The sequence below is a fragment of the Coturnix japonica genome, chromosome 2, assembly GCF_001577835.2.
Source record: "Coturnix japonica isolate 7356 chromosome 2, Coturnix japonica 2.1, whole genome shotgun sequence".
In the NCBI taxonomy this organism is placed as follows: domain Eukaryota; kingdom Metazoa; phylum Chordata; class Aves; order Galliformes; family Phasianidae; genus Coturnix; species Coturnix japonica.
In genome coordinates this window covers 4,336,017-4,356,478 of record NC_029517.1, presented here as the reverse complement: position 1 = coordinate 4,356,478, position 20,462 = coordinate 4,336,017, and the positions used below count along the sequence as shown (strand labels likewise).

The 20,462-nt window shown below is 47.5% G+C and overlaps 3 protein-coding genes across 3 annotated transcripts in view; 1 reads left to right on the top strand and 2 right to left on the bottom strand.

Annotated features, from left to right (window-relative positions):
- The first annotated feature begins 465 nt into the window (after positions 1 to 465).
- LOC107308780 (solute carrier family 22 member 13-like) lies at positions 466 to 9,687 on the top strand. Its single transcript, XM_015852903.2, has 10 exons — positions 466 to 3,352; positions 4,181 to 4,284; positions 4,978 to 5,132; positions 5,576 to 5,744; positions 5,894 to 6,014; positions 6,417 to 6,511; positions 7,211 to 7,425; positions 8,389 to 8,497; positions 8,713 to 8,922; positions 9,044 to 9,687. Exons 1-10 carry the CDS (start codon positions 2,981 to 2,983, stop codon positions 9,111 to 9,113), a joined length of 1,620 nt encoding a protein of 539 aa, XP_015708389.1. The 5' UTR covers positions 466 to 2,980; the 3' UTR covers positions 9,114 to 9,687.
- A 2,304-nt stretch (positions 9,688 to 11,991) lies between these two features.
- Positions 11,992 to 16,701, bottom strand: LOC107308861 (solute carrier family 22 member 13-like). The gene is made up of 10 exons (XM_015853038.2): positions 16,276 to 16,701; positions 15,883 to 15,986; positions 15,069 to 15,223; positions 14,743 to 14,911; positions 14,323 to 14,443; positions 13,822 to 13,916; positions 13,307 to 13,521; positions 13,104 to 13,212; positions 12,701 to 12,911; positions 11,992 to 12,189 (listed from the first exon to the last, which is right to left on the bottom strand). Exons 1-10 carry the CDS (start codon positions 16,645 to 16,647, stop codon positions 12,094 to 12,096), a joined length of 1,647 nt encoding a protein of 548 aa, XP_015708524.1. The 5' UTR covers positions 16,648 to 16,701; the 3' UTR covers positions 11,992 to 12,093.
- Positions 16,702 to 17,573: 872 nt separating this feature from the next.
- OXSR1 (oxidative stress responsive kinase 1) overlaps positions 17,574 to 20,462 on the bottom strand; it is a 79,014-nt gene continuing 76,125 nt past the window's right edge. The window contains exon 18 of the mRNA XM_015852904.2: positions 17,574 to 20,333. Within this exon, the coding sequence (XP_015708390.1) occupies positions 20,259 to 20,333 (75 nt within the window). The 3' untranslated portion in view covers positions 17,574 to 20,258. The remainder of the gene's footprint in view (positions 20,334 to 20,462) is intronic.

Sequence of the window (20,462 nt, the reverse complement as noted above, 5' to 3'; positions counted from 1 at the left end):
GATCCAAATCCCTCCAATCTGGATCAGGAAATCCTAGCAGAAACATGGGACACCTCCAGCCTCCTGTTCCTTGCTGGACAGGATGTGATTGTTACTAGAGACACAGAAGGGAGCCAGGGCTGTGCACCACTGCAGCACTTTGATCCACAGTACCAGGCACCCAGAGCTTCTGAGGGTGCATTTGGATTAGGTCCTAGGGCTGAAGGCCCAACAAACAAATATCTCCCCATGCAGGAAGGCAGTACTCCCGCATGGTACCTGTTCACCAGCCATGCTGCTGACAATTCTCATCAGAATCTCTTTGATCCACTGAACGATGTTTCAGACCAAACTGGCCAAGATGCTCCTGCAAAAATGGAAAGGAGCAGAGAAATCTCAGAAGTTGAAGAAGCTCATGAAAATCTCCCTTCTGCAGACCCAAATGTGTTTGATGATGGCCTTTTAAAACAGGAGTTCTTTATATAGTTGGGGGGAATAAAAAGAAGGGCTTAGAAATCTGCCACCCCTCTGGCACTAGGTGAATTCAGTTGTGCATTGGCTGATTTATTAGCAGCTTAAGGAGCTAAATTTAAGATCTCTATCCTGATCGCAGCGTCACAAAGTCTGGCTTCACTGTGAGCAACCTGCAAGGAGAGGGTCATTCCTGCAGTGGGACCAGCACTTCCATCTACTGCAAGGTTTCCTTTGAGGATGATTCCATGGCCGCTGTCTACAGTGGGGAGCAACGAGCTCATCAAGATCCTGAAAGCCATTATCAGAAAGGAACTGAATCCTTGGCCACAAGTGCAAAAAGAAAACACAATGGGCAAAGGCAGAGCTGAGGAGGGCAGGATGGATATTTGGCTCCGAATCATGCGTTTTCAATAGCAGTACTTCAATGTAGATCAGATGTCTAAGCCCTCCTGAGTTAGTAAATACTGTCAGTGTGGCTTGGAGATGGATTCTGTTCACAATGAACAACTGCATTCAAAAAGCTTAGAGCTCCACCGAGTTTATTGATTGATCTCCTCTGATTACAATGCAGCCTTAGATATCTATTTCACATAGAGACAACTATATTTAGACATTTAGAGCAGAATAGATGCCTTATCTACATTCTTTGATAACAATATCTCACTCCCTCGTGATATTCTCCCTTTTTTAGACTGCAAAATTACTTTGCATGGGAGGTTGCTATTGTTATCCTCATTTTATGATGATAAGTAAAGATAAGCGAAATTACCTTGCCAAGGTCACTCAGTCTGAAGGCAGAAGAGGAGAGGGAACGCAGGTCTTGTGTGGCATTGTGGCATCTCTACCTCTGCCATCCCTATGTGGTTTCATTTCAACCCCCGTAAATGCCCTTTACGGACATAGCATGAATGCTACAGGAGTTATCAATTACACCAATGATGAGCAAGTTCATCAGAAACCTTAGAAAGCCAAAGCAAGAGCATATAGACTATGAAAAGGTTCATGTACATGGTCTATTGTTGATGGCTGAATTAGATGATCTTAGTGGTCTTTCCAACCTTAATGATTCTATGATTCTGTGTAGTACATCACTTCACTTGTGTTAATCATCTGTCTGTTTAAAAACAAACAAACAAACAAACAAAAACATTTATATACATATAAAAATAAATATGTATATATATATATTTCTGCCATGACAGCGATGAAATATGCACTGGCTCTGTCATATCTGTTGGTGGAATAAAATTGCTTAATGACTGCATCTGCTGCAAAGCAGGATGTCATTGGTTATACAGAGAGACATCAGTATGAGTCCAAGGAAAAGGGAGATGTCCCTGAGAGATGCATGATTCATTAGATGATGAAATTGGGATGAACAGGTGCCTTGGGACAAAGTTTGAGGGAGCTGGGCTTGTTCAGCCTAGAGAAGGATCTGGGAGGCCTCATTGCAACCTTCCAGTACTTAAAAGGAGCTTATAATCAGGAGGGAGGCTAACTCTTTCCATGGTCTGATAGTGATAGGACAAGGGAGAATGGTTTTAAGGAAAAGGGGAGATTTAGGAGGAAATTTTTCACTCGGCAGCTCCGGATACCTAGAGAGATGTGGGTGCCCAATCCATGGAGGTGCCCCAGGGGCAGGTTGCACAGAACCCTGGGCAGCCTGACCTGGCTGGAGGTTACCAGCCCATGGCAGGGGGCTGGAAATAAGTGATCATTAAGGTCCATCCTAAACCAAGCCATTCTATAATATGATTCTATGACCCATTCAGCCCCACATCTCCTTGTGAGATGAAGATGGTCATAAGAATTATCTCTTTCTATGAGAAGTGTCACCTTAGAGTGACAGAGTTTACAAGAGGGCATTGAAGCTTTCCTGGGTCATTAGCAAGGCCTATCTATATCTCCAAGATGCTGCAGTTTAGATACAGTGTTATGACTGACCAGGGTTTCTACCTGGGACCAATGAAAACTGACAGTTGTCAACATCAAGCCAACATATTGACCAGCCATATTTCATGGTCCAAAGTAGAAGTACAAAGAAAGCTTTTCTGCTTCTCTTTCCTGGCACCAGGATGGGCTCTCTAACCATGAAGACATAAATGAGAGCAGCAAATTTGGTAAAGGGCACAGGGTTTGAGATGGGACAGGGAGATCACTCACCAATCACCATCACGGGCAAAGCAGACTGTGCTGGGAGAATAATATGAATTATTTCCTATTGTAATTAGAGAAGTGTGAATTAAAAGCAAACTAAAATCACTTTCCCCTGCAGCTCTGCTTGCAGAGGGCACCCTGCAGCCCCACCCCACTACCAAAGCCTTGAAACATAAACCCAACCCAAATGGCTGGTGACAAAGTGCATCCCCGAGGACTCCGGTATATCATTTTAGTGGGGGAACATGCTGGTTCAAGTGCTCATTTTATCACATCTGATTAGGTGTTTAGTGCTCATAGAGTTTAAACATTAATATTACACTATTTAAGTGATACGCTCCACAGTAGCCAGGACATAGAGGTAGTCACCATGGTCGAGTTTGGGGATTTGATAAGTGCTGCGGGGGAGTTTTGCCTCTACCAGAAAGTGCTGGTGCTGTTGCTCTCCCTCCCACTACTTATTACTCCTTTCCAAATGGTTGGTCAAGTGTTCATGGTTGTGGACGTGCCTCATTACTGCAACACGGACTGGATCCGTGCTGTCGGTCCCAACCTGACTGAGGAAGAGCAGCTGAACCTCACCCTGCCCCGGGATGCGGATGGGGAGTATGAGCAGTGCACCATGTACTCACCCGTGGACTGGGACCTCGACTCCATCAGGGCATATGGCCTGAATGCCACGGAGAAGTGCAGCAGCGGCTGGGTGTACCCCACAGCACAGCAGCCATCCCTGCTCACCGAGGTCTGTATCTCCTTGTGATGCTGTGGGGACATGGGGTGGGATGGGATAGAATGGGATTGGATGGAATAGGAGCATCCTGTGCTGTAGGTTGGTTCAATGAAAAGCCACAGTACTCACCATGCATCTTCTTTTCAGCATCCAGGTAAGTCGCAGTGTACGTTGCATGGAGGGACATTTCAGCTTTCCTGCCACAGCTTTTGCTATCCTTCTCCTTGATTCTCCTTGCATTCCCATCCTCCTGAATGATATCTACCTTCCCAGAGACTTCAGGGCTTCCAGAGACTTCAGGGTTGTGCAAGATGTCCTACGGGCCATGAAGATGAGCAATGGCTCTGCCTACTGATATCCCTAACTTCTCCCTCTCTGAACCTCTGTTCACTCTTACTCTTTTCTCTCTTCCTTCTTCCTCACTCTCAGCTCCAACACCTTCTCACAAGTACCTTCCTCCAGGCTCTCTGCTCCTCTGCTGTCTTTCTCCCTCCCTCCTGCCCCAGGGAAGCAAGGCACTGAGACTCCTGTCCCAAGGTCCTACTTCAAGCATAAAATCCCAGCCAGGAGGTTCCTTTGGGGTGTGTAGGCTGAAGGGAGTCCTGAAGGTCCCAGTGCTTTGGGCATCACTGAGTTCCCAATGGTTCTGTCCCATATTCAACCTGTGCAGTTCATACATGCAATAGAGACTCATACCTTTAGGAGTGGGATCTGCTCCCAGAGGCTACAACAAGAGCCTGGGTGCACATTTCCCATGTCTGACTGGGACCAGAAGCATTTCCCCATCCTGAGAAACTTGGATCAGTCAAAAGCAAAAGCATCTGTGTTTCTTTCCTCCAGTTTGACCTTGTGTGCGACAGGAAGGACCTGGGTGACATCTCCCAGTCTCTCTCCATGGTGGGGCTTCTAGTAGGAGGTATGATCTTTGGACCACTCAGTGACAGGTAAGGAGACACAAATACCTGCCTAGAGTTACTGTCTGGCACCCACGGAAAGCTTTACTGGGACTTCAGGATGCCTGTGCATTCATTAATGAATGATGAATGAAGAGACACCTCCTCCATAGAACTCAGTCCCTTACCTGAGCAAGAGCATCTCAGTTGTCCATAGATATCTGAGAGGTAATGGAAGATACAGCCTTACGGAAGTTGGGGGGTCATTCAGCAATCACAATTCCAGTCCCAGTTGACGTCTCAGACACACAGGAATTCCACAGACCTACATGTGGGCACCTTCAGCTGCTAACCAGAGCATGTGTGCTTCCTTTTTGTGGCTCTGCTCTGTTTATGCTGACCCTGGCCAAAGGTCTGAGGTCGTGGGAGCCGAGGTCCACACAGGCTCACGGAAGAAAGAAAGGCACAGTAGTAAAACCTGTTTCAGTTTCAGTCTTATCCTCTTTGCACTCAGCAGAGGTGGTGTGGAGGCCTTCCAAGGGCTTGGTACTTTGGAAGTGACTTGAACCTTTGCTGGCACCACATCTGGTCACAAATGGAAAGGCTCCCTTTACTGTCTGGTCCTTCCTGGGTCGAGGAGCTTTGTTCACATGGTTCCCAGATCACTGTGTATCCCTCTGGGCTCTTCCCCATACCCATGGGGTCTCTCCAGATACCAATTGTTCCTTCCCTCTTCTTCCACAGGATCGGCCGCCGGCCAGTCCTTCTGATCTCCATGCTTGGCCAGGGTCTGTTTGGTTTGGCAATTGCCTTTTTGCCCAATTTCATTCTATATGTGATCTTCAGATGTATCATGTCAACTGCTGTGTCAGGAATTCTGATAACTACCTTGCCCTTAGGTGAGTAGGCTGCCCTTGATTTGACTGATGAGGCCCCTCAAAGATGCAATACAAGAAGAAACATAAATGATAGTCCTGGACATTTTAAAGGCATCTCTCTCAAAGGAAGGCTCTGTGATAGATCTGGTCCACCTCTCCCAGGGAACATGACCTATGTGGGCCAGTCTCCAGAACAAGGTCTAAAGAAAGAGGAAGATATGGGGGGAAGGGGAGGTTCATCACAGGAACTGTGCTGCCAACCCAGAAGATGCTGTGAGCCCTTGATAGGGATGTGCATTGTCTCCAATGTGTGAGGCCATTTCTAGCATGTCACTGACAACGTCCTGGAGGTCCAACTGCCAGCCTCCAGATTCCCATAGAGGCCTTTTCTGGGAGAGACACTCTGCTTAAATGAGGAGAAATCATTCACAATGATGACACTGAATCTTCATTGTTCTTTCCAGCTACAGAATGGGTTGGTGTCTCCTATCGATCAACGGCAGTGCTTATAACTCACTGCTTTTTAGCTGCTGGACAACTGATTTTGGCTGGCTTGAGTTATGGTATTCGTAACTGGAGGTTGCTGCAAATAGCAGGGTCAGCTCCTATGTTTGCCCTTTTCTTCTACTTCTGGTAAGTGGCAGGTGGGCAGTGAGTTCCCTGCAAACATAACACATGCTGGAGGGGCTTCACACATCATACCCACTGCTGGTGGCAAGGGACAATCTATGAGGAAGCTCAGCAGGTCACAGTGCTGTTTTCTGCTCTCACCTCCTTGGCAGGGTGCTACCAGAGTCACCTCGCTGGATGGTGACAAGAGGCAAAATAGAAGAAGCAAAGAAGTACCTTAAGAAGGCAGCAGCCATCAACAAACGCACCATTCCTCCAGAACTGCTCGACCAGGTACCAGCAGTGACAACACCTTGTAGACTCCAGAGACCTGCCTCTGTGTTTGCAGCCCTGGGGCAGCCCTGGGGCAGCAAATAAAGACCTGGGAATGTGCTGGTGCTGCCAGTTCATAAAAGATTTGTAGAAGATTTTGGGGGGATGGGTCATTTGATAAAAAGCTTTCCATGTATGTGAGGGACCATTTGATGATGGGTGGTGGGTAACTCCAGCTTAAGCTGACACCAGACAAGGTCAGGCAGGAGGGACATCTGCTGAGGCTCAGCCTGCAGCATTTCCAGAGTTCACCATGGCAGAAAAAAAGGAGGAACCCAAATCCTCCTTTGTCTTCTGCTGGAAAAAAGAGCCAGCTGTGGGTTTCCTTTGTCTGCTCTGACTCTGGCTCTCTGATTGTTGAAGCTGAAGTGTGAGACCCAAACCAAGACTGGAAGTATTCTGGATCTCCTTCGGAAGAAGCACCTGCTGAAGGTGACTTTAGTCATGGCTTGTGCCTGGTAAGTCACTCCCTTGTTCCTTCTTTCCTAAATTCTATGTGAAGAGAAGAACTCCTTCAGGGTTACTCACAAGTGTAAATTCACTTCATGATTTTGGGGGTCATGGGATCATAGAATCAGTAAAGTAGGAAAGATGATCAAGTCATCAAGTCCAACCATCAGCCCATGCCTCTGACCATCTGTAAATCATTATGGAACCGCAGAATCATCGAGTGGCTTGAATTGAAAGAGACCTCAATGATCATCAGGTTCCAGCCACCCTGCCACAGATGAAGTACTAGATCAGATATCCCAGAGCTCCCATCATGTCTGTATATTTGCTAACCTCTGCAGGCTGGACCAGATACACCTTTTCTGAGCATAGCGAGAAGATGATTATTCTAGACAATGTGAGAGTTGTGGGAAGAGCTGGAGTAATTCCATTCTTGTGGGAATCTCTGGAGTTTGGGGCAGTTTTGGGTCCCTGTAGAAATTCTGGTTTCAGCCTGTATATTGCTGAGCACATTGGTGCCCATGGTGCTTTATTTCATCTAACCATATCCTACAGAACGGTAACAGGTGTTGACCAGAATTAAAACAGAGATTCCTGGAAATTTAAACAAATAAGTTGCATGCCTTCTAACTAGCCTACATATCTAATGAATAAGTAAAATCCACGAAAACTCATCTGATTACCTACTCTATTCCATTCAATTTCAGGTTTGTGGATGGTCTAGTCTACTATGGTTTGAGCCTTAACGTGACAGGCTTTGGTCTCGACATCTATCTGACACAATTTGCTTTTGGGGTAGTGGAGATACCAGGTCGTATTAGCTGCATTTACATGCTACGGTGGTTTGGGAGGAAAAAAGTCCAAGCTGTTCTCCTGCTGGTGTCTGGCTTGATGTGTCTCATCATTGTTGGCATCCCTGAAGGTGAAAAACCTCTTCCCAGCTCAAGGGAGACCCCCAGCTCTTTTTAATTTCCGTCAGAACCTGTCCCCCCTTATCTGTTTCTAACTACAGTTTCCCTACACGATGTACCTTTGCCACTGCTGGTGATGCAAGTAAGGTAACATGCTTTCAAGCTATTGAGTCATAGATTCATAGAATCATACAGGTTGGAAAGACCACTAAGATCATCTGGTCCAACCATCAGCCCATGCCTGAGACTGCTCTGCACCATGTCCCTCAGTGACACATCTCCACATTTCTTCAACACCTCCCTGGGCAGCCTGTTCCAATGCATTACCACTCTTTCCAAGAAGAAATTTTTCCTAATATCCATCCCAAACCTCCCCTGGTGCAACTTGAGGCCATTCCCTCTTGTCTTATTGCTAGTTACTGTATCTATTACATGTGATGTTTTCAAATGAGCATTCCCTAATGACCTGCAGTAGCTTATTTAGGAAATGTTCAAGGCCTGAGGAGAAATATGTGTTTCCTTTGCCCAGAGGGTATTTTGCTGAAAAGGTTATGCTAGGAGTGGTATCCAGTACCTTGGGTGGAAGATCTGCTTGGAAAGTCCATTAGAATCATACAATCATTGAATTGTTTGAGTTTGTGGGACCTTTAAAGGCCAACTAGTCCAACTCCTCTGCAGTTAACAGGGACAATTACTGCTTGACCAGAGCCCCATCCAGCCTGATCTTGAATGTCCCCAACGATGGGGAATCCACTGCCTCTATGGGCAAACTTTGCCAGTGCCTGACTGCCCTTATTGTAAAAGACTTCTTCCTTATCACCAATCTATATCTCCCCTCTTTTAGTTTGAAACTATTTCTCTATGTCCTATCACAACAGGCCCTGCTGTCTCTAAAAATCCAACTGCAGAGACCCAAGGTCCTGCTTGATCCTTCTCCATGGTGTCACAGCAGCCATCTCTTCTCTTCCCCCCAGACCAGGCTGTGGCAATCACCGTCCTGGCAGTCATTGGCAAGTTTGCTGCATCTGCCTCATTCTCCACCTCCTATGTCTACGCTGCAGAGCTCTTCCCCACTGTCATCAGGTGAGATTCCCCCATACCTTATTGCTTCCCATGATGATGGGAGGACACAGAGACACACATTCCAACCTGGGTGCTGGTGGTGAAGGGGCAGGATAGAGGCACTATGATAAAGGCACCATGGCTGCCCATTGCACCTCCTCATGCCGTAGTGCTGGTTTTCTGTAGTGCTGAGCTGAGCCCAGCCTACATCTTCCACTTTCCCCTCACTCCCACAGGCAGAGCGGTGTGGGGCTGTGCTCAATGGCTGCACGGGTAGCAGGGATCATCGCCCCACTCATCCGCCTCCTGGAGCAGTACCACCACGCCATCCCCATGTCCGTCTATGGCGGTGCCACTGTGCTGGGGGGGCTGCTCTCCTTTCTGCTGCCTGAGACCAGTATGGTTGAACTGCCAGATGACACAGGGACAGATAACCCTCAAAAGAGGTGAGTGCTCGGAGCTCTAGATTTAAAGCAAAAAAAGTCCAAATGTGAAAATTTTAGGACAAACTGTTGGAAGCTGGAATGGTTACAGTATGATTTCTCCCTCTCCCTTTCGTGTCTCCAGAAACAAATTGCAGAGCCTGTCCAAGACAGACAGTGAAGAAAAAGAAATAAACTCAGAGAACAAGGTCTAAAGATTCTCAAGAAACAAGGGATGAACAGACAAGCAGATACTAGAGGTCTACCTCTAACAGAATCTGATCTTCAAGCAGAGCAACGAGGCTCTGCTGTCTGGAAACTGGTCTTGCAGATGATCCACAAACTCACCACTCACGGTCAGAGGGAGAGGAGATTTGTGTCACTGCGCTTGGAAAAGACGCACGTGGGACTGTTCTTGAGACCCAGCCTGTTGTGCCTGGCTGTGCGAGTCCTCCCTGACGTGTTTCCCAGTCCCTTGCAAACTGGTACCCGTGGAACCATCCCTGTTGTGATTTACAGCAATAAAGAATTGCCAGCACAGCGGCATCACTGGGCAAGCGAGCGCCAGGCTGTGTCCCTCCTGCACTGAGCGCTGGGGTCGTCAGCCTTGGCGGCGGTCCGAGCCTCCGTGTCTGATCAGGACATCACCAAAACCCTGTCACACCTATTTAGGTTTTTCTTTCTATGTGATGGTGTTGAATTTGAATTTCTAAAGGAGTAACATGAATTATACTTGGAGTTTGATAAGAGACGCTTGTAATGCAATACATGAAGAATAAATGCTGTTGATTTCTTTGTGTTTTGTTTTTGTGTGACTTTCTGTCTTACTCTGCCTGGTTGCGGTCAGAGATGAACTTTAAGGTCCCTTCCAACCCAAGCCATTCTGTGAGTTCATGCCCTTCCATTAAGCTGTCTCTCCCAGCACAGCACTGGCCTTGTTCCCAGGACCTTGCTGGCCACTGAGGTTTTGTTTCTGAAGGATGAGGTGTTCCAAGTACAGGCCAAGCATGCTTGAAGGCTCACAGGTTCTCCCCAAATTGCACATTAACTGATCTGTCTTAGCACACCCTTCAGCCACTCATAGTGTCCCTGGCATTTGTTCATCATTACCTTCAGCACCTTCCCACAGTTGACCCTCCCATCATGGTTTCATAAACTTCCACCAAGGCCTTGTGTCTGCTGCTCCTATTTGTCCCTACCTCTCCTAGAGCCTTCCCACTCTTCCCACTTGGATACGGAGTTGTCCTGTTTCTCTTAGAATCATAGAATCACCAAGGTTGGAAAAGACCTTAAAGATCATCCAGTCCAACAGTTCACCTATTACCAACAGCTCCCACTAAACCATGTCCCTCAACACAACATCCAATCATTCCTTTCTTATCCCTCAGCCACTCTGTACCTTTTGCCCATGACCTCACTAAGATGGGAGACCATAACATTCAATTATATGGATGCAAAAGTGTGTTACATTTACAGAAGCTATTCTAACTTGAGTTTTCTCTATCAGCTCTGTTTGTTATTGTGCAGAACAATGTGTAGACCAGCTAGCAGTGACATTAAACACAGCAATACCATTGGAAAACCTCCAATTCCTGATGAGCTGTGCAAAACACCATCAGTCAAAATGAAACATCCAGTGGTCTTCCAGGCACAGCTATCTGGGGAAAAAGGAGACAAAATGGATCTGCAGCTTACGAGAAGCATGAATGAGATGGACACAGAAGTACATCAAGTGTGCCTGGACAGCTTTATTTATGAAACAGACTGTCTCAGGGAAGACTTCATAAAAAGTGAAGCCATGATTCACTCAATAACTGTGTGCTTTACTCCAAGCTCTTCTCTCAACTTCCACTTTCATCCCCTTATTTCCCCTATCAGCCCAACACAGAGGCAGCCACCAGCCCTTGCAAAGGGAAGAGTGTTCTTAATCAAAGGACATATCACCTCCATATTCAAGTCCACTGAACAAGAGCATCTCAGCCACAACTTATCAAATCTCCTGACCAGCAGTGCTGCACAGAGGTAACACCAGAGCCAGTCCCTCCTGGTGGGACACTGTTGCATGTCCCTGATTATATCTTGAATGTTGTCTTCAGCAAACCACACACCCCTGGGATATTTCGTTCCAAGAAAAACATGTAGGTACGATGAGGAAGAAATAACATCTCATCTGAACATTTCTCAGCATTACCAGAAACAAATAAGCCTTGAAGCTGTACACAGTCAAAGCTGCAGCACCACGACTGTCTAACTTTCTGAGCTTCATCATTTAAATATAACATGGATATCGCAAGAGAAGGAGAGGGAAGGAAGGGAAGGGAAGGGAAGGGAAGGGAAGGGAAGGGAAGGGAAGGGAAGGGGAAGGGAAGGAAGGGAAGGGAGGGAAGGGAAGGAGGAAGGGAAGGAAGGGAAGGGAAGGAAGGCAAGGGAAGGGAAGGGAAGGGAAGGGAAGGGAAGGGAAGGGAAGGGAAGGGAAGGGAAGGGAAAGGACCTAACAGTTTTAAGAGATCAAGTGCTACAATATCTCTCAGTTTCCCAGAATATATAGACTAATGTGGTTCCTCTACCACAGCCCAATACAATACATCACTACACTTCAATACAAAGCCACTGGCATCAAGGCACTCTGCTGCCTTATAGACGTCCTTGCTCAATGTTTGCTGTTCTATCATATCCACTTTTTTTCCTCAGCTGATTATCTCAAGTCTTAGAAATGAATAAAAACTTAAAGGAGCATTTTTAAAAGAGGGTGAGAAAACCATGCTAGATAGTCAAGAGAAATCCCTCTAGCAAGTGCGAGTTGGTTTTCAGTGCTGCATCTGCACTGCCTTTCCCCTCACTGAACACAGTACTTCTTTACTGGTCTATTCAGTGCTCTGGCAGGTATCTCACTTTACAGTCCCATGTTCTTGGAAATGGGACAGGAGAGAGATAAGGAAAATATTGCATCTATTCTTTCTTTTTTCCTTAAACTAAAAGCATTTTCTCCAGCAAGAGCACCGTTGAACATGAGACAGTGTGCAGTGCCCAAGGAGGAGCTATAGAGGGAGATATAGGAAGGCAAAAAAGACAAAGAATGACAAGAACTGGCAATTGCTGCTTGAGTGGTAGAGGTACCGTCAGTGGAGACCCTGAATGTCCCCAGCAGTGTCACAGCACCAGGTGGCCTTTAATTGCAGCTGCCTGTAGGCCCAGCTAGAAGTAAGTGTTCTTCGTGTCCTCATTGACTCGGCCACCATCTTTTACTTTCACATGTCCTTTTTCTGAGCCGCTGCTGGAATTTTCATGGACCTAATGGAACAGAAAAATCTTAACAGTATGGCACAGTATGGTTCAACAGCAGTCTTCTCCAATCAGGTGAAAGACATACAGCCTTCAGCAACCTGGCTTCCCATGCACTGTCCACTCTATGACCACTGGTGGAACACCTTCCCCTAAGAAAAGTACTGGGGTGCAATTCCACCCTGCCCAGTGGGGAATGAGGATCAGGGTTGTAAGCCACGATGAAAGCTGGAGAGCAAGGCAGCAAGGCATTGGCTTTTCCTTGGGAAGGGCACTTCATGGACAGGAGTGAAGTGATGACCACTGTGGGTCTGAAATACTCTTTTGGGTTGGGTTATGGGCAGATCACCACCAGCATCCTACTCATCTACTGTAGTGGGGAACCCCAATCCCCTATCTTCCAACCACCGTAAGCTCTCAAAGACGCTATTACCCCCTGCCCACACAATGCCAAAGGGCCGTTCTGTTGTCCCACTTTCACCTTCTGACTGAGAAAACAGGAGGGCTGCCAATCACTCACCACTGCTGTGGGCTGGCCTCCCTCTGTGCCATCCGCCAGTTCAACACCACGGGTCTCGGGCAGCAGGAAGCAGAGCAGCCCCCCCAGCACAGTGGTACCACCATAGATGGCCATGGGGATGGCTCGGTGGTACTGCTCCAGGAGGAGGATCAGCGGGGCGATGATCCCTGCCACCCGCGCTATCATTGAGCACAGCCCCACACCGCTCTGCCTGTGGGAGTGAGGGATGGTGAGAGATACAGGCTGGACTTGGCTCTCTCTGTACACACTCCTGTGCTTTCCTCCCAGGCTCTTGTCCCACCATCACCACCACCACCACCCATGGTAGGGTGCCCCAACTGGTACTCCTGCAATGAGGGCTGGCCCTGCTGGAGGGATGACACGAAGCATGGTGAAACCTCACCTGATGATGGTGGGGAAGAGCTCTGCAGTATAGACGTAAGCGGATGAGAATGAGGCCGAGGCTGTAAGCTTGCCAATGGTGGCTAGGACAGTTTTCACCACAGGCTGGTCTGAGGAGAGAGGGGAAGGAGAGAAAGAAGGGCAGGGGCTTGGTGGCTTCTTGCATCAGGGTCTATGCTCTTGAGACAAGAAAAGCTTGTTCACCTTCAGGGATGGCAGTGAGTATCAGGCACACAAGGCCACTCAGCAGAAGGAAACCACCCTGGGGTTTCCTCCTCCCAAACCAGTGTAGCATGAAGATACAACCAACACGGCCTGGGATTTCCACTGCTCCAAACGCAAGCTGTGTCAGGTAGATGTCCAGACCAAAATTAGTCACGTTCAGACTCAAACCGTAGTATACAAGGCTGTTAACAAACCTGGAAACCGAGCAGAGGAGCATATAGAACAGCTGTGAGTAAATACAATACTGATCTCTGACAACATTTTGACCATGCCCTGGGATTTCCAAGGGACATGAAACCAGACCAGTAACTCAGGACTGCCAAAGAAGGGAATGTTAAATTTTTGCACAAGCTACCTTGCATCTTCAATAGCCTAAAACAGAAATAACCATCAGTTTCACCCCAAAATCACACGAGGCGAATTTATAAGTATCCCTGAAGGCGTTCTCCTCATCAAATGGAAGTTGGGAAAGAAGGAACAAGGGGGTGACTTACCAGGCACAAGCCATGACTAAAGTCACCTTCAGCAGGTGCTTCTTCCGAAGGAGATCCAGAATACTTCCAGACTTGGTCTGGGCCTCACACTTCAGCTTCAACAATCAGAGAGCCAGAGTCAGAGCAGACAAAGGAAACCCACAACTGGCTCTTTTTTCCAGCAGAAGACAAAGGACAACCCCAAAGGAGGATTTGGGTTCCTCCTTTCTTTCTGCCATGGTGAACAATGGAAATGCTGCAGGCTGAGCCTCAGCAGATGCCCCTCCTGCCTGACCTTGTCTGGTGTCAGCTTAAGCTGGAGTTACCCACCACCCATCATCAAATGGTCCCTCACATACATGGAAAGCTTTTCATCAAATGACCCATCCCCCCAAATCTTCTACAAATCTTTTATGAACTGGCAGCACCAGCACATTCCCAGGTCTTTATTTGCTGGCTTAATCCTGCTGCAAACACAGAGGCAGGTCTCTGGGGTCTACAAGGTGTTGTCACTGCTGGTACCTGGTCGAGCAGTTCTGGAGGAATGGTGCGCTTGTTGATGGCTGCTGCCTTCTTAAGGTAGTTCTTAGCTTCTTCTATTTTGCCTCTTGTCATCAGCCAGCGAGCTGATTCTGGTAGCACCCTGCCAAGGAGGTGAGAGCAGAAAACAGCACTGTGACCTGCTGAGCTTCCTCGTATTTTATCTCCCTGCCACCAGCTCCAGCAACGTGCATGATGTGTGATGGAGGGATCTAAACACAGCTTCAGCTCAGGCTTCCCAACCCTATTTCTAGGCCACTGAGGCCACAGTTGATGACCTGAATGAAAGCAGCCACTGCTCTCAGTGATGTACATGTCAGAGAGATGTGCTGAGCTCCGCAGAAGCCCATCCAGCATCTGTAATGTTTGCAAGGTGCAGCTCACTGCCCACCTGCCACTTACCAGATGAAGAGGAAAAGGAGAAATATAGGAGCAGATCCTACGAGTTGCAGCAACCTCCAGTTGGGGATACCGTAACTCAAACCAGCCAAAATCATTTGTCCAGCAGCAAAACAGCAGTGAGAAAGAAGAACTGCCTGTGGTCGATAGGAAACACCAACCCATTCTGTAGCTGGAAGGAATGAAGATTCAAAGTCATCAGCGTGGCATGAGCCATTCGTTTGGGAGGGAGCTGATGTGCGGGATGACTTTTTGTTTCCTTGTAGGCCTTTTCCACCGCATCATGGGAGACCACATCTATCTGCTTCAGGGTAGGGCATCCTACTCACCTAGGGCCAGTAAGGTCATCATGATCCCTGACACTGAAGCCCCCACAACACATCTGAAGGCCAAGTATACATAGAAATGAGGCACAAGGGCAATTCCTATACCAAACAAGCCTTCAAGGAGGATGGAGATCAAGAGGGTTGGTCGACGGCCAAACCTGTGGAGGAAGAAGAAGAGAGCTGATATCTTCTTCTGGAGAAGGCTCTGGGGAGACCTGAGAGCAGCCCTTCAGTATCTGGAAGAGGGCTGTAAGAAAGAAGGGGACAGACTCTTTAGCAGGGTGTGTTGTGATAGGATAAGGAGTAATGGCAATAACACAAAAGTGTTTTACAACAAGGGTGGGGAAGGACTGGCACAGGTTGCCCAGAGAGGCTGTGGATGCCCCATCCCTGCAGACATTCAGCATCAGGCTGGATGGGGCTCTGAGCACCTCTTCTAGTTGTAGGTGTCCCTTTTTGTTGCGGGGGAGATGGACCAGATGGCTTTTAAAGGTCCTTCCAACTGAGATAATTCTATGAATCCAGAGAGACACCATAGGGAAGAACCCAAAGGGATACTCAGCAATTTGGGAACCATTCACGTATGTCCCCTCTCTTGAGGGCAATGAAGTTCAGTGCATTCCCAGTTCCCACATGAAGAACACATCACACCCTTCTTTGCACCACCCTGGTGGCCATGACTTTGCCATATCTGAGGACTTTGGTCAGGGTCACTATAATTTTGTGACAGCTGGTGACAGAATACACAGGGTATTGTGGCCAGACAGGACTGAAGCATTGAGCTACTGGCATAGAGAATGGGCTTGTGTCTCCTCACCTGTCACTGAGGAGTCCAAAGATCATGGCTCCCAGGAACATTCCCAGCATGTAGATGGACTGTGAGATGTCATTCAGGTTCTTCCTGTCACACACGAGATCAAACTGAAGGAAGGAAACACAGCTGCTTTTGGAACTGGGAATAACTTCTGGTGCCAGATGGCACAGGCTGGCTGCTTAGGCTCCCACTGTTGCCACTGCAGAGATCCCAATCATAAGAATATGAGTCTCTATTATCAGCATCTATCTATCTATCTTATTGCTGCTCAGAGCTGTGGGCGCCCCATCCCTGGATGTGCTCAAGGCCACAGCTGGCTTCACCTTCAACCAACCTACAGCACAGGATGCTCCCATCCCACCCCATGTCCCCACAGCATCACAAGGAGATACAGACCTCGGTGAGCAGGGATGGCTGCTGTGCTGTGGGGTACACCCAGCCGCTGCTGCACTTCTCCGTGGCATTCAGGCCATATGCCCTGATGGAGTCGAGGTCCCAGTCCACGGGTGAGTACATGGTGCACTGCTCATACTCCCCATCCGCATCCCGGGGCAGGGTGAGGTTCAGCTGCTCTTCCTCAGTCAGGTTGGGACCGACAGCACGGATCCAGTCCGTGTTGCAGTAATGAGGCACGTCCACAACCATAAACAGCTGGCAGAACTGGTGGAAGGCCAGGCAGAGGGACGGAAGCAAAGAGAACAGCACCAGCCGTCTCTGGAACGGCCCGAATTCACCAGCTGCTTTCAAGTTTTCCCCAATGCCCGACATTGTGAACTGAGTCTGGAAGAGGACAGTGCTGGGACAGGCTTTCCCAAGGGTTGCAATTAATGTTTAATCTCAAGATAAACTCTGCAGACGTAGGCAGGCACTACAAATATGTAACGTCTCTTCCAGATAGACTTGACACCCAATGTTTTACCTGTCCTAAGTACACCATGTAATACATTAATCGTCTCTGTGCCACCCACAAACATGCAGCGTATGTTACCGGGGAAAGCACGGAGAATCCCTGTTTTAGGAGACCTGGATCACATCTCCGCCACAGCCGGGATCTGGGGACTCTTGTCCACATCAATTGTAGGTGCTGAATCTGCTGACACGCTGAGCTTGTCCCCATCGGATCCATTCAGGCAAAGTTCAGAGGCTGAAAGAGTCCAGCGTCCTGCAGGGCTGGCAGAAGCCTAAGGGAAGAAACGGAGCAATGCTAACAGATGGCAGAGCTGAAGATAAGAAAAGGTGTCTGGTTGGCCGCACTCTCAGCTGTTGGAGCCCCATCTCCTTCTGCAGCTTCCCTTCCCATGCAAGGCATAGTGGGATTCTGCCTTCTAAGCCACCCCACAGCCTGGTGTAGGCTGCATGCAGAGCTATGGGGAGGGTATATTGAAGTGTTGCTTTAAGCAAGGCTGTCAAACCTCAGCTCAAAATGCATTAAAGAGATCACTGTAAACAACGAAAGCAGCTCTGTTCAGATGAAGCACGATCAGCATTTGTCCTCAGGTGCGGCTCCATGAGAGTCTCCATAGATGCCCAAAAGCACCCAAGAAGCCCAACTTGGGATAATCTAACATTTCTTTATATTTATAATGGATAAAATAGCCAGCCTGAGCTGGGCACTGCATAGGGTAATGCCCAAGGTGGTGCAATGCCACCCAAACCCCTTCCCCAATGACACGTAAACACACACAGCCAACACATGACAATGGACAATTTGTTCTTTATTGATTAAAAATTAGAGACATGCAGTAAAATACAAAGTCCAAAAAAAGGGTGGTGGTGGGGGGGAAGGAAAAAAAAACCAAAAGCCTGAATATTTTACATCTTTCATTATAATCTACAATACACCAAAGTCGTGAAGAGGATCCGTTTTCCATTAACAGAGCACTGTCCTTAAAAGTAGGAACTAACTTAAAATTACCACCTGCTTCCAGGTTCGGATCAGAAACTTCCACAAATAAAAACCCAAAACAAACTCATGACACTGGAAAACAATTATGAACAGCGTTGGCACTTACTGGAACAACATCAGGAAAGACAGTTGTTGTCTACCACTGTAAGAGCCCAAGCGTAAATCTTGGATTGCTACCCAAAAACATCTGGAGAACTACAGAGCAAGCGACATCAGTTTCTTCCTTACTTATTTTCTCCAATAGAGAGCTAAGGAGCCTTGGGTTAGTGTGAGCTCACACTCTACGTCCTGGCATTGGGAAGGTGGGGAATAACTTAATAAATAGAGGCTGCATTGTTCCATTTGGGCAGTGCAAGTCCTACCTTTCTCAGCACTGGGGTGCAAACCAACAAGCAGACCCACACCCACACAGCTCGTAGGGAGAAGGGAAAAACAACGCTGCACCAAGACTGCCTCATCTCCACATCCTAGTGGTTTCCAGTACATCCCTATTTCCCATGGGGTGACACAATCAGAATGACAGCCTGCTCTTCCCAAGCCAGGAAGCTGGGGGGAAGCCTTTGGGAGTGCTTCGTGTCGAGTAACACAAAGAAGTGTGAGAGCTGGCACATGCGTGTGCATGCACACTTGGCCATGCCCAGCCATCACCAGCTCTCCAACATCAAACATCCACTTCCTCAGCCATTGAGAGCCTCTGCTCAACACCCCAGGGCGCTCTCAACTCTCAAACCCTCCTTGTCCTCTGCATCTCCTCACTCACCAGCAACGTGGCTGCAGACACTTGGCAGCACCTATGGGAACATATCCACTACCCATCTACAGACTAAAAGGGACACACGGGCAGTATAAAAAGAACATGCACAACTCAGGAAGCTTCCACAGCTGCTCATCAAGAAAAATATATAAATATAGATTGTTCATCAGAAGACTCAGAAACAAAACATGTCCTAATTGAACCCACTCATTCTGCTTAAACACTCTGTTCCTGCACTGTTTGTGGCTGACGGAAACCAAACACGTTTCCATCTGTGTGTTACATTACAGGCTTACAATTTCCATGTAGAAAACACTCCAGAGCCAACAGCAGTTACAAAGGCCAACTGTGAAACTGTAGGAAAAAAAAAAAACACACAAAGAAATCAACACCATTTATTCTTCACGTATTGCATTACAAGCGTCTCTTATCAAACTCCAAGTATAATTCATGTTACTCCTTTAGAAATTCAAATTCAACACCATCACATAGAAAGAAAAACCCAAATAGGTGTGACAGGGTTTTGGTGATGTCCTGATCAGACACGGAGGCTCGGACCGCCGCCAAGGATGACAACCCCAGCGCTCAGTGCAGGAGGGACACAGCCTGGCGCTCGCTTGCCCAGTGATGCCGCTGTGCTGGCAATTCTTTATTGCTGTAAATCACAACAGGGATGGTTCCACGGGTACCAGTTTGCAAGTGACTGGGAAACACATCAGGGAGGACTCACACAGCCAGGCACAACAGGCTGGGTCTCAAGAACAGTCCCACGTGTGTCCTTTCCAAGCGCAGTGACACAGATCTCCTCTCCCTCTGACCGTGAGTGGTGAGTTTGTGGATCATCTGCAAGACCAGTTTCCAGACAGCAGAGCCTCGTTGCTCTGCTTGAAGATCAGACTACATCTAAGGATGTAGATTGAAAGCCATGTTTTGAGGAAGGACTGCTTAACGTAAATTAGGAGGTTCAAGCCCTCATGCCACGCCTGGCACTCATGTGGAGAGAACCCAACTGATAAACGATAAAAAAAAATTAAGGCAGTTTACAAAAGGAAGCTGACTTCTAACACTGTGAAGTCGAGGATCTTCTCATAAACACAAACACAAGGGAAGAAGGCTCTCCCTCCTGTGGGTTAAGACTTGGCTTGCTTTCTCACTTGCAAGCATTCAAACCAGCAGTTTAAAAAATACAGCTGAAAGAGAAGCAGATTTCTCAGCACTCCAGGTGACCCAAACAACATGTACACCGGTGTTTCAGATGGAAGGAGGAGCAGGTAAAGAACAACAAAGAGAAAAGATCTGTTCGGTATTAAAACTTGTGCAAAAATAGCAAGTGAAAAAAAAAAAAACAACATAATGAAACCACATGTAAGCAAACATTTAGGCGAGATCATCAGAGCAGTGGAACCCCCGCTTCGTACTCAGTAGTATTTTTCTTTAAAGTAAGGCAATAATAATATGAACATGCAGGCAATGACATGTTGGATCTGCATGTTTGAGATGACATACAAAAAACATGAGACTTGTTTACAAAAGGTGTAAACGCCATCGGTAATCTCAGGAAGGTTGGTGATCCTATTAAGGAGAATGTTAAAGCTTCTGGGTAGGGGGCTGTAGTTCAATTCTTTGGCAGTAGTGGTTTGTTTGTTTTTAGGCTAACAGAAGCATTACGAATATGCACATGTGGGTTCTTGGTTGGGAATCATCTCCTGGGGCCATTGTTTAGCTGATGCTGAGCTGTGCAAATCCTATCAGTTTGCCATCATCGGGGATATCTGAGCCTTCGACACCAGATGCCTGGAACACAAGGAACAGAGATCCAAATAGCAACACACATGCTCTGCCTTATGACTCACACCATGCTTAGTATCACTACGAGGTACAACAGACATAGTTCGGGGAGGCAGCAGTTACAAGACAGTTTTG